The following is a 13,009-nucleotide window of genomic DNA, read 5'->3' as shown; positions in this document are numbered from 1 at the left end:
ATAAGGATCCAGCAGCTTTTATTTGTCTAGTTCAGACATATATTTTAATGTTTTATAGCCTTTAACTTTTTATTAAACATATCTATATAAGAAAGTACACATATCATAAAGATACCAAGTAAACACTCCCTGCACATCCAGCCAGGTCAAGAAGCATTTCCAGTAGCCCCCTCCCACGTCCCCTCTCTCAGTCACAAGCCCTCTTCTGCACCCATCCCACTTCCTTAGGGGAACCACCACCCTCACTACTCACAATGTAGATTAATGTTACCAGTTTGGGGCTTCTACTTACAGAAATGAATTCATAATATATATAATCTTATATGTGGCTTTTCTTAATATTGTGTTGTCTCATGCAGTTGTAGAGCCTTTATTTTCACAAATATATAGATTTGGGGTTTTTTATTTTTAAAAAGTCTTTTCCATATAATTTGGATACTTTAGCAAGTGCCCTTTACTAGCTGCCTGTTTCCTCTTCTTTTAATTGGCCTCTCTCTTCCTGCCTCATCAGTGTAGGATTTAAAAGGCAAAAGATCTGGAGACAACTCAAAGGTCCAAGGTGTTATTTGGTTTGGCCACAAGATACAGAAGACGCCCAGGCAGATGCTTCCTCAGAGTAGCCGCAGGAGGACTAGCCAAGAGGCTGTAAACGCCTCTGCATTCACCTGAATATGTTTGGGTAATGGAGTGGGGTTTTTTTCTTTTTTTTTTCCCTTAGGTGTGCCTGAAGCTGAAGTCACTTGGTTCAGGAATAAAAGCAAACTGGGCTCCTCTCAACATCTGCACGAGGGCTCCTTGCTGCTCACAAATGTGTCCTCCTTGGATCAGGGCCTGTACTCCTGCAGAGCAGCTAATGTTCATGGAGAGCTGACCGAGAACACCCAGCTCCTGATCCTAGGTAAAAACCTCAAAGCTCACTGCCTTGGTGGACACCAGGAGGTAACTCTCCAACCCATCCTCCATCTCCTTGTTTTCCTGATTCCATGAAGGATGTAAAAGGCAAATTCAGTATCTCTTCATTTCTCCCCACCTTCAGGCTTTCCAACAGAAAGCACGCAGACCAGGGGCCAGGCAAACATGAGCTTGAACCCTGGCTCTGCCTCTTACTTACTGTGTGGCCTTGAGCAAACTCCTGCCCCTGGCTGGTCTTAGTTGCTGGTCTCTATATGGAGGCCTACCAAACAAGGACTGCCCACATTGCAGGGGAAGCAGGAGTGTCAAAAAAGGTAACAGATGTAAAGCAATTAGTCTTAACTCCTGTGCTGAAGATTTCTAGAGAACCAGATGAAAACTGGTTCCCTCCACAGAAATATTTGCATGTAAGATTTTTTACATAGTTCCAGGAAGTTCATAATCTAGTCCACATAAGCTCCACAATCATGTCCCAAACAGAGGAACCCCTGTCTAAAGAATATAGCAAAGTTCCTGGCATAAAATAGGTATTTAAAAATAAGAACAATGCTAGGGCACCATCCACCAGCTGCCATTGCGCAGCACTGAGCTCCGCCATCTTGCTTTTTTGTTCTGTAGCCTAGGGACCATCTACTGTTCTTCCTACTGAGTCTGGGGGTTAATAAAATAGAGATGGAAAAAGCTTTGTGGGGGGTCTTACTCTTTAAAAACAAATTATTGGAGTATTTGTGCTTGTTTTCTCACCAAGAGAAAGCTGTCATTCTAAGGGGAAAATATGAAAAACAGTTACTTGCCACACATACATACGTAAACATACCTTATGCACTTCCTTAGGGGAAAATAATTAGGCTTCTGTTTTCGTATCCAAAGTTGATGATAAAGCAAAGCACAGGTTCTACATCCCCTGCCCACTCAGATTTCATGCCCTAAGATGGAGGTTTTTGTCACTGGTGGCTGCATAAACCTCCAGTCTTCATAGGAAGCCACAGAAAATTGGCTGAGATAAAGAAGGTTGTTATTTGTTTTGCACTGGGTTTCAGCCAGCTCTGCTGCTAGTGTGGAGCCTAGAGGCCAGGAACTATTGCCCCACACTGAGTTATGGTGCTTGTTGATGGTTTTGTCTCCCTAGTAACCTTTCCATGCTGTTTCTACTAACAGATGAAAGTCTAAGATGGTGGCTGCTACTATGGTGTTGCCAGTGAGGTGTGTGTGGTCTGTGAGCCACCTACTTGGTTCCTGTTGCATCCCAACCCTAACACAGTGTGACCATGAATATAGTGTTTGAAGGGCACAAAGTCTTCCCCATTTTAATCCAACGTGGTGGGGGAAAATTCACTATGAAAACTCTTAACTTCAGGACTTTTATTTTTTTATTGATTTTTTTAAAAAAATAAATGATAGTGGAATGCATTACAATTCTTATTACATGCATACAGCACAATTTTTCATATCTCTGGTTGTATATATAAAATATGTTGACACCAATTCATGTTTTCATACATGTACTTTGGATGATGATGCCTATCATATTCCACCATCCTTGCTAATCCCCTGCCCCTTCCTTTCCCTCCTACCCCTCTGCCCTATCTAGAATTCATCTATTCCTCCCATGCTCCCCCTCCCTACCCCACTATGAGTCAGCCTCCTTAAGATAAACAATAATAAGTGTTGGCAAGGATGTGGGGGAAAAGGTACACTCATACATTGCTGGTAGGACTGCAAATTGATGCAGCCTATGTGGAAAGCAGTATGGAGATTCCTTGGAAATCTGGTAATGGAACCACCATATGACCCAGCTATCCCAAAAGACTTAAAAACAGCATACTACAGGGACACAGCCACATCAATGTTTATAGCAGCACAATTCACAATAGCTAAACTGTGGAGCCAACCTAGATGCCCTTCAGTGAATGAATAGATTTAAAAAATTGCATATATACACAATGGAATTTTACTCAGCAATAAAAGAGAATAAAATCATAGCATTTGCAGGTAAATGGATGGCGTTGGAGAAGATAATGCTAAGTAAAGTTAGCCAATCCCCAAAAAACAAATGCTGAATGTTTTCTCTAATATAAGGACTTTTCCTGATCCAAGTCTTGGTTTCTTAGTAAAAGATTGTCAGTTTTTATAGGTATTTTAGAAACACAGAAGACATAACTTTTAATCAATAAAAATATGGCTTAATTTTTTAAAGGGGGTATTATGTATAAAGCTGATGGCAATTTCTGTGACTTAATCTATTACATAAAGTATGTAAAATAATGAGACAGAGTCTAGATGAATAAATGAATCTCCATACTGCTTTCCACATTGGCTGTACCAATTTGCATTTATTCATCTAGGTGAATAAATTAATTCATTGGATGAATATTCAGAGTGCTACCTCTATGTCCATGTATGCTCGACTCTGGTAGAGCTTTAGGAGAAATGCAAGAGATGGGCTCTGCCCCTGAAGCATTTAGTCTCCCTGGAAAGATAAAATGAACATGAACCAAAAAAGAAGTACCGTAGAAGCCATCAGGAGGGGCTGACGTTTGACCCAAGGAGATCAGATTATTTTTGCAGATAGAACATAAACTCTCCTTTTTGCTTTTACTAAATAAGCAAAGATTTCTTTAGTTTCAAGAGTGACTATTAAGGATGAAGGGAGGAAAAGAGACTAGCTTCGAGTAAACTGATAGCATAAATTCCAAAAACCATGGTATTCCAGAGTGGAAAAAGAGCTTGGAAAGGAACGCACTTTTATTGGGTCAGCAGGATTCAGTGACTTCCCACGTTAGTGAATGACAGAGCCATATCTCAAACTGAGGATTCCTGAATCCAAGCACGGTGTTTTCCCTCTACCTAATGACAAGGGGTTTTCAGAGTTCTATTTCATATAGGGATAAATAATCTCAGGTTCACCATTGTTTTCTCCATATGATGGTCTTTGGCAGTCAAAGGCAGCAAGACAGAGGGATGTTTCTGAAGTAGACTCAGACACCATCAGGGAATAAAATGTAAATCTTATTTATTTACCATCTCAGACAAGTGCCTAACACATGGTATGGACCTCACTCATTCCTGTTGAAATGACCATCAATTACAAGAGCAATTCTTGTGCTTCTCATTCTACCCCACCAAGTGCTCTGAAGAAAAGAGTGGCCACTGGCCATGGAAGTGGCACAGCAGTGCTTCAAGAGACAGGGCGAAGGGCCAAAGGATTCTGCTGCTTTTCCAGCAGAATCTGGATTATTCCACCACTAGGTTCAATAAGTGCTTACCTTTTTATTTGTCCAGTGGAAATGATAAGCTACTGTGTCTCCTATTTCTGTCACTTTTAGCTCAGGTCATCTGTGACTTCTGATGACTTTAGCCCTAAATCCACTTAAGATTTTGAATAACAAGGCATCCAGTGCAAACCTCCTCCTATCCTATTTATTTGGGTTCCATGTGGGCATAAAATCAAGATCTCAAATTAACTTCACGACTGGATGTTTTTCTTCATAGAAAAAGCCACTCATAGTGTTTTTGTGTTTCATAGTGTTCTTTTAAATAAGAAATGCCTGTGGCATATTTCTGTGTGAGGGGACAATAACAAAGTGCCTCACTCTAAAGGATGTTATGAGAATTAAATGAAAAATGGGATGAAAACTATTATCTCACAACTTGGCATATAGTGAATGCCAAAGTTATCTTTTTAAAAATGTTTCTTTATAATATGGTTTAATTTATCTGCAAAGTTATACGGACCCAATGGTGATGTGATAAAAAGTAAGGAACCCCTGAAGAATGTGCCTTGTTTTTATTATCTCATTATTTTAGGAATCAAATATTAAGTTTGAAATTCAGATTTGCCTTGATAAGTAGATCTCTTCCTAGGTAAAAGTGATTTTAAGAGTCAATATTAGTAATGCCTGGGGGTAGGGATGTGGTTCAGTGGTAGAGTGGTTGCCTAACATGCACAAGACCCTGGGTTTGAACCCCAGAACTGCAAAAAAATGATAATTATAATAATAGTAGTTACTGCCTTACACACACACACACACACACACACACACACACACACACCTGCCACCTCTCTCTGTCCCTTAATACAGCCTGTATGCTTCAACCATCTGTCTTCTTACAGATCCCCCCCACGTCCCCACACAGTTGGAAGATATCAAGGCCTTGCTCTCAGCCACTGGACCGAACCTGCCTTCGGTGCTGACATCTCCTCTGGGAACACAGCTGGTCCTGGATCCTGGGAATTCCGCTCTCCTTGGTGAGTCCAGCCCTCTGAAACATTGGGCAAAAATCCAGGGCTGGACAGGATTTATGGATGGGTGACTACTTGCAGGTGGGAGGAGGCAGCAGTGGGGGGTGGCCAACAGGAAATCACTAAATTGCCTACAGAATCCAGACTCACCAGTGGAAACTTGGCTGAGGTTTCATATGAGGTGAGTGCCGTTCTCAGTCTGGACCCTACAGCTTGTCTAGATTCCATTATGGTTCCTTTCTGAGTTAACTTGGGCTGATGCCACAGCTCAGATCCTCTTGATGAGGCTGACTCAGTGAACTTTGAGAAAGGTACAGCAGTAAAGGACTGTTCCTTTGTCTCTTCTCCCATTCTCCAGTACCCCCATGGCTTCCTCCTACCTAAACAGAGCTATCATCAGCTTTCAAGGACAAAGCTGCAATGTCAGCACCCTTCTACAGCCCATGATTCTGTTTGGGCCAGCCTTCTATAACACAGTCTGACATCAGCCCAGATGGATTCCTCAAGGCAAAACCTCCCTGGCTTTTAGCATCGGGAATCTTCACCAAATTGTTGCCTACAGGACAGGTGTCCTCTGGTAGCAGAGAATTGTACAAAAGCATCTGAGTCCTCTCACCAGAAGCATGGAAATGCCAAAGGAACCTTCACTCATGACCTCTGGAAATAATCAAGGTGGAGAAAGGACTTCTTTTCTCCAACAAAGTGTGGGGGAAAATGAGTCTGTGAATGTTAGGGGCAGGGAGAATATGGGAAAGCCCTGTGCGTTCCTCTTGATTGTGCTATGAACCCAAAACATAACACTGCTTAAGATGGGGATTTAAAAAAAAAGAAAGAAAAGCTTTTAACTACTTTTAAAAACAGTGAACAGTAACAACAAAACCTGCAAAGTGTGGGAAATCTTCACACTAACTCTCTGTGACCTCAAATGTTGATAATTGTAACTAGAATTGTTCCCTTGGCTCAAAGTTTAAAGTTTCTCTACTCTTCTACCCACGAACTAACAAATAACAAAGTCAAATGGTTTTCTGTTTTTATTGGTGATAACTTATCAACCTGGCCAAAGAAGGACCTCATGAGTTGAGAATTAGAGCACAAAGAGAGTATCTTTAATTTTTCATTATCATCTGAAATTAGCACAGTCCTCATAGCTTATCAGTATATGGAAAAGACTTTTGATTTCTCTGTTTCTGATGCAGAGAAAAAAATAAGACCCAAATACAGTTAACAAGTAGCCATTTTCTGTTTCCCATAACTTAGAAAAGCTTGACCTTGAGTTTTTCCATATCACAACAATCAAAATTCATAGAAGTTTCAGATTGCATAGTTTCTTTGGCTTATAAATGACAAACTTATTCCAAAGTAAGGGTGTGCATTATGGATTTCTTTTTAGTAATGAGTTTTAGACTCATCCCTATAAAAAATTATCATAACTATTCATCACAACCTAGTCACCAGCAACTGTTTAGTTTCAAGTTGAATAACTCTTTTGGGTCACTCAGGTGCCATTCAACATGCTGGAAAAGTTAACCTGCTCATAATTTTCCATGATAGCTTTACTTTCTTTTTCCTTTATTCTGGAATAATATTTTGTCTCATTTTGGCCATGGGCAATAAGAATTTATTGTGCTTTATGCTCCTGCATTCCACTACTAGTTTATGGTGCTTTGTTACCTAAGACTGGTATTTAAATTTAACAGTTAAAAGGCACCTTAATATCATAGTCCATATCCAGACTGCTCCATCTGAATGAGACAGTGAGTCAGTACCCATAAAGTCCCTGAATGTAACTGCCTGGGAAAAATGGATTCTTAACAGTGAATGACAGTGTTGCATCAACACTATCACAGAAACAGAGAGATCTGCATGGAATCATGGAGGCAAACTAGGGGAGTGATGTCAAATATCAGGACTTAGAGAAGGAGGTCATTTGAGACAGACCAGAGTTTCTGTGGTGTTTTGGAACTGAGCACTTAAGGATGAATGAGATTGAAATAGGCAGAAAGAAAGTGAAATGGCATTCATGGTTAAAAAAAAAAAAAAAAAAAAGATACCATGCATCCTGAGATGAAAATGTGCAAAATACCTACCAATATTTGTTCAGAATCAGCCGTGGTGCTGCACTGCTTTAAGGCTGAGGACAGGCAGTTAAATGGGGATAGAAACTACACCATCAATACCAGCAAACCTCAGCTGGATTGGTCCACTCAGCAGTCCTCATGCCCTCTCCCCACCTTGAGCTCCCAGATAGTGACTCATTCTGATCTGCTAGTCCAGTTGATAATGCTGGTTACCTTGACAAGTCCTGCTTCCCTGAATGCTGAAGTATAACAGAGAAGCATGCCCACACAAGTGTAGAATAGAAAGTAAGAGGCTTTATTGAAGGATAGCAGGTAGAACAGACTTCTCCTGGAGGACAAAGGGGATGCAAAAGGGGGAATCCATGGGATGAGGAAATCCCATCCCTTATATATTTAAGGTTTTCTTTGTCATTCTACATTCCAGTCCTTTATGTTGCATGTGATAGGGGGTGCAGGTGGGAAGGCCAAAAGGTGGGCAAAAGGTGGGAAACAGGTGGGCTAATGGGGTTGGAGAGGAGTGATCCAGGCAGGAAGAGGCCTAGGCTGAATTGACTAGCACTTCCCCACCTTCTGGGTGTTGCTTCATTAACAGTTTTTTAGGATGGGCCAGGGCCTTGGGGACACTAATATTTAAATCTCCCAGGTACAGTTTCTGCTTTCCCAGACTCAAATGGGATTCCATTTTCTTTATTAGATTCGACTCCATTTTCTCTGACCCGATATTAGACGAGATTTGCCTAACTACACTAACTACCTATCTTTAAGTCTGGCTTCACAGTCATTCCCAGTGGGTCAGGCTACCATCCCTGGCTCCTAAAGGTAACCCTTTCAGACCAGAGTGTGTGCTCTAAGAAATAGGTCATAGAGACCCAAGAGGTGGTTTTTATGCAGGGTTGCTAAGAAACAGAAACAATAAGCTAAGTGGCATCAGATTATGGAGGGCCTTGATTGGTAGGCTAAAGAAGTAGATTTACTACCGTGGGAAATAGGGACAGATGTTCAGATGGTTTTTAAATAAGAAAACAATGTAGTGAAACTAATGTGCAAGAATGCATCTGACTTTCCATAGGAATAATCAATAGTAGGGGAGATAGAATGAAGAAATCCGACGTTGAGGGTAACAGGTATTCTAGACCAAAGTGGAAATATGTGGCAAAGATACTGTCAATCACTCTCCCACAGCCTAGGCATCTCTAATTATGATGCTCTTCTTTTCTCAGTCAGATAGAGCCTTGGGATTCATTTTAACATTCCCACCAAGCCTGGTGGCAGTTCATATACAGGATGAAAGTCATTTACTCACTCTGTTGAGGCCAATGAGTGGTGAAATTCGGGTGTAGGTATTTCTCCCATGTGCTAGGGTAGCCAGGTGTAACAGATTCATGGTTCTATAACACTGCATGGTTCTGTGGCACAGAGATGGCAACTCATGAACTTTGATTCCTATTTCATGGGAGGAAGGGGAGAAAGGAGATTTGGGGGTCTTTAAAGCCCAGTCTCAGAGCTAACTCTTCTTCACTGAGACTTGAGTATTTAGATTCCACTGGGTGAATTGATTCAAGACATGGCTACTTCAGGTATCAGACATGCTGGCTTTGATTCCCCTTTAAGTCTTTTGACTAAGCAACACAGGCATGCACCTTTCTGGGCCTCAGACTTCATAACCATAAAATGGAAATGAGGCTTAAGTGGAAGATGCCCAGTGGGGCCTTAGCTGCACAGAGTGGACCCACCCTCACTGGATCCCTGGATCCATTCTCCTAGGCAAGAGAGGTGCTTTTTTTTTTTTTTTTTTTTTTTTGGTCTTATTTACAGTGATCTTTCCCCCCGCCCCCAAACAGAGGTCAAAACTGTCAGCTGCTCTGGAGAGCAAGGTCCATGCCACCACCTTTGGTGGTCAAGGCCTAAACCAACACTGCCCAGGGCTCCATTTTTACAGGCGCAGCATCTCAGGCCTCCCTGAAGCTCCTGAACCTTTTTTCAGCCTTCAGTTAAATATTGGTTTTGGCTACCAAGGTCTAAGTCTATTATTTCTTATAGTATTCATTTATAGGGTATTAGCATCGATTTTTTAAATGACTTTATTATTAGAGTTTTTATTATAAGAGCAATACATCTTCATTGTACAACAATTAAAAATACAAGTGAAAAGAAGAAAATGAAAATTATCTATAATTAACTAACCCTGAAAGAAGCAGTGCAAATCCCTTTTTCCTAGACATTAATATATACATTTTATATTTTTTTTACCTAAAATGAAATGTACTCTCTATACTGCTTGTACATTTTTTCACTTACAGAAATATAGCAAAATTTTCCATGTCTCTTAATGTTTTTCTACGGTTTCACATTTAATGGCTGCATTGGCAGGAGATATCATGTTTTATTCAACCAGTTTTCTAGAATTGGATTTTTAGGTTGTTTGCAATCTTTTGTTAGTATTTTAAAAATAGATATGGTAAAAATTCTTATTTCTAAGTCCGGATGTGATTCTTGTTTATTCAAGATCAATCCCCAGAAGTAGGATTACTGTGTCAAATGCTTTGTATAATTTTGGGTTTTGTTGTATGTTGTCAAATTACCATCCAACAAAGTTTTTCTGTTGGTTTGTTTGTTTTGGTTCTGGGGAGTGAACCCAGGGGTACTTTACCACTGAGCCATATCCCCTACCTTTTTTTATTTTTCACTTTGAGACAGATTCTTGATAAGTTGCTTAGGGCCTTACTAAGTTGCTGAGACTGGCTTTGAACTTGCGATCCTCCTACCTAAGCCTTTCAAGTCACTAGGATTACAGGCATTTGCCACTATACCCTGCTCCAATAAAGTTTTATCCACTTATATGCTCCCCAGAACTGTATGAGAGATCTCATTCCTCCAAACATTATCAACTCTAAATATGGCCAAGAGTCTTTACATGTAGCATTTTAACTGGTGAATTCACAATAGTATAAAATATAATAGAAAAATGTTACAAAAACATTTTTATTTTTATTTCTTTTTTTAATTCTAATTTATTATATATGACAGCAGAATGCTTTAATGCTTTACAATTCATATTACACTCGTAGAGAACATATTTCATATATTTGTTGTATACACTATTCATGTCTTCATACATGTACTTAAGGTAATGATGTCCATCTCATTCTACCATCTTTTTTAATCCCCTTGCCCCCTCCCTTCACCTCCTTCCCCTTTGCCCTATCTAGAGTTCATCTAATCTTCCCATGCTCCCCCTCCCAACCCAACTGTGAATTAGCCTCCTTATGTCAGAGAAAACATTGGGCATTTGTTTTGGGGGGATTGGCTAACTTCACTTAGCATTATCTTCTCCAATGCCATCCATTTACCTGCAAATGCCATGATTTTATTCTCTTTTATTGCTGAGTAATATTCCATTGTGTACATATGCCACTTTTTTTATCCATTCATCTGCTGAAGGGCATCTAGGTTGGTTCTACAGTTTAGCTATTGTGAATTGTGCTGCTATAAACATTGATGTGGCTGTGTCCCTGTAGTATGCTGTTTTTGAGTCCTCTGGGTATATACCAAGGAGTGGGATAGCTGGATCAAATGGTGGTTCCATTCCCAGTTTTCCAAAGAATCTCCATACTGCTTTCCAGATTGGCTGCACCAACTTGCAGTCCCACCAGCAGTGTATGAGTATACCTTCTTCCCCACATCCTTGCCAACACTTATTGTTGTTTGTATTCTTAATAGCTGCCATTCTGACTGAAGTGAGATGAAATTTTAGAGTAGTTTTGATTTGCATTTCTCTAATTGCTAGAGATGTTGGACATTTTTTCATATATTTGTTGATTGATTGTATATCTTCTTTTGAGAGGTGTCTGTTCGGTTCCTTGGCACAACTATTGATTGGGCTATTTGGGATTTTTTGGTGTTTAATTTTTTGAGTTCTTTATATACCCTAGAGATTATGCTCGATCTGATAAGCAAGTACTAAAAATTTGTTCCCATTCTGGAGGCTGTCTATTCACTTCACTGATTGTTTCTTTTGCTGAAAAGAAGCTTTTGAGTTTGAATCCATCCCATTTATTGATTCTTAATTTTAATTCTTGCACTATAGGAGTCTTATTAAGGAAGTTGGGGAGATGATATGATGGAGATTTGGGCCTACTTTTTCTTCTAATAGGTATAGTGTCTCTGTTTTAATTCCAAGGTCTTGGTCCATTTTGAGTTGAGTTTTGTGCATGGTGAGAGATAGGGATTTAATTTCATTTTGTTGCATATGGATTTCCAGTTTTCCCAGCACCATTTGTTGAAGAGGCTATCTTTTCTCCAATGTTTGTTTTTGGTGCCTTTGTCTAATATAAGAAAATTTTAATTATGTGGGTTAGTCTCTGTGTCCTCTATTCTGTACCATTGGTCTACCAGTCTATTTTGGTGTCAGTACCATGCTGGTTTTATTACTATTACTCTATAGTATAGTTTAAGGTCTGGTTTAGTGATGGTACCTGCTTCACTCTTCTTGCTAAGGATTGCTTTAGCTATTCTGGGTCTCTTATTTTTCCAGATGAATTTCATGACTGCCTTTTCTATTTTGATGAGGAATATCATTGGGATTTTGATTGGAATTGTATTAAATCTATGCAGTGCTTTTGGTAGTATGATCATTTTGACAATATTAATTCTGTCAAGAATAAGTGAGATCTTTCCATCTTCTAAGGTCCTCCTTAATTTCTTTCTTTAGTGTTCTATATTTTTCATTGTACAGGTCTTTTACTTCTTTTGTTTGGTTGATATCCAAGTATTTTCTTTTTTTCTTTTTTTGAGGCTATTGTAAATGGGGTAGTTTTCCTCATTTCCCTTTCAGAGGATTTGTCACTGATATATAGAAATACGTTTGATTTATGAGTGTTGATTTTGTATCCTGCTATTTTGCTGAATTTTTTTACTAGTTCTATAAGTTTTCTGGTGGAATTTTTTTGGTTTTCTAGGTATACAATCATATCGTCAGCAAATAATGCTGATTTGAGTTCTTCTTTACCTATCCATATCCCTTTAATTTTTTTTGTCTGTCTAATTGCTCTGGCCAGTTTTTCAAGAAGTGTGTTAAATAGAAGTGGTGAAATAGGGCATCCCTGTCTTATTCCAGTTTTTAGATGGAATGCTGTCAACTTTTCTCAATTTAAAAAGACGTTGGCCTGGGGCTTAGCATATATAGCTTTTATGATGTTGAGATATGTTCCTATCCCTAGTTTTTCTAATGTTTTGAACATGAATGGGTACTGTATTTTGTCAAATGCTTTTTCTGCGTCTATTGAGATGATAATATGATTCTTATCTTTAAGTCTATTGATATGATGAATTACATTTATTGATTTCTGTATGTTGAACCAAACTTGTATTCCTGGGATGAACCCCTCTTGATTTTGGTGCACTACCTTTTTGGTATGTTTTTGTATTCAATTTGCCAGAATTTTATTGAGAATTTTTGCGTCTATGTTCATTTGAGATATTGGTCTGAAGTTTTCTTTCTTTGATGTGTTTTTGCCTGGTTTTGGAATCAGAGTGATATTGGCTTCACATAATGATTTTGGAAGTGCTCCCTCTTTTCTATTTCACAAAATAATTTAAAGAGTATAGGTATTAGTTCTTCTTTATAGGTCTTGTAGAACTCAGCTGTATATCCATCTGGTCTGGGCTTTTCTTGGCTGGTAGGCTTCTGATGGCATCTTCTATTTCATTGCTTGAAATTGATCTGTTTAAATTGTATATATCATCCTGATTCAATTTGGGCAAATTATATAACTCT

At 39.2% G+C, this 13,009-nt stretch overlaps 1 protein-coding gene across 3 annotated transcripts in view; it reads left to right on the top strand.

Moving 5' to 3' along the window:
* LOC308639887 (ADAMTS-like protein 1) overlaps positions 1 to 13,009 on the top strand; it is a 384,577-nt gene that overhangs the window by 320,759 nt on the left and 50,809 nt on the right. For all 3 annotated transcript variants that reach the window (XM_081278265.1, XM_081278264.1, XM_081278263.1), the window contains 2 exons: positions 719 to 898; positions 5,027 to 5,161. In XM_081278265.1, the coding sequence (XP_081134391.1) occupies positions 719 to 898; positions 5,027 to 5,161 (315 nt within the window). The remainder of the gene's footprint in view (positions 1 to 718; positions 899 to 5,026; positions 5,162 to 13,009) is intronic.

Source organism: Spermophilus citellus (assembly GCF_964194105.1).
Source record: "Spermophilus citellus genome assembly, chromosome: 2".
Taxonomy (NCBI): domain Eukaryota; kingdom Metazoa; phylum Chordata; class Mammalia; order Rodentia; family Sciuridae; genus Spermophilus; species Spermophilus citellus.
Note: the sequence above shows the minus strand (reverse complement) of the source record. Positions and strands in the feature narration are given on the sequence as shown.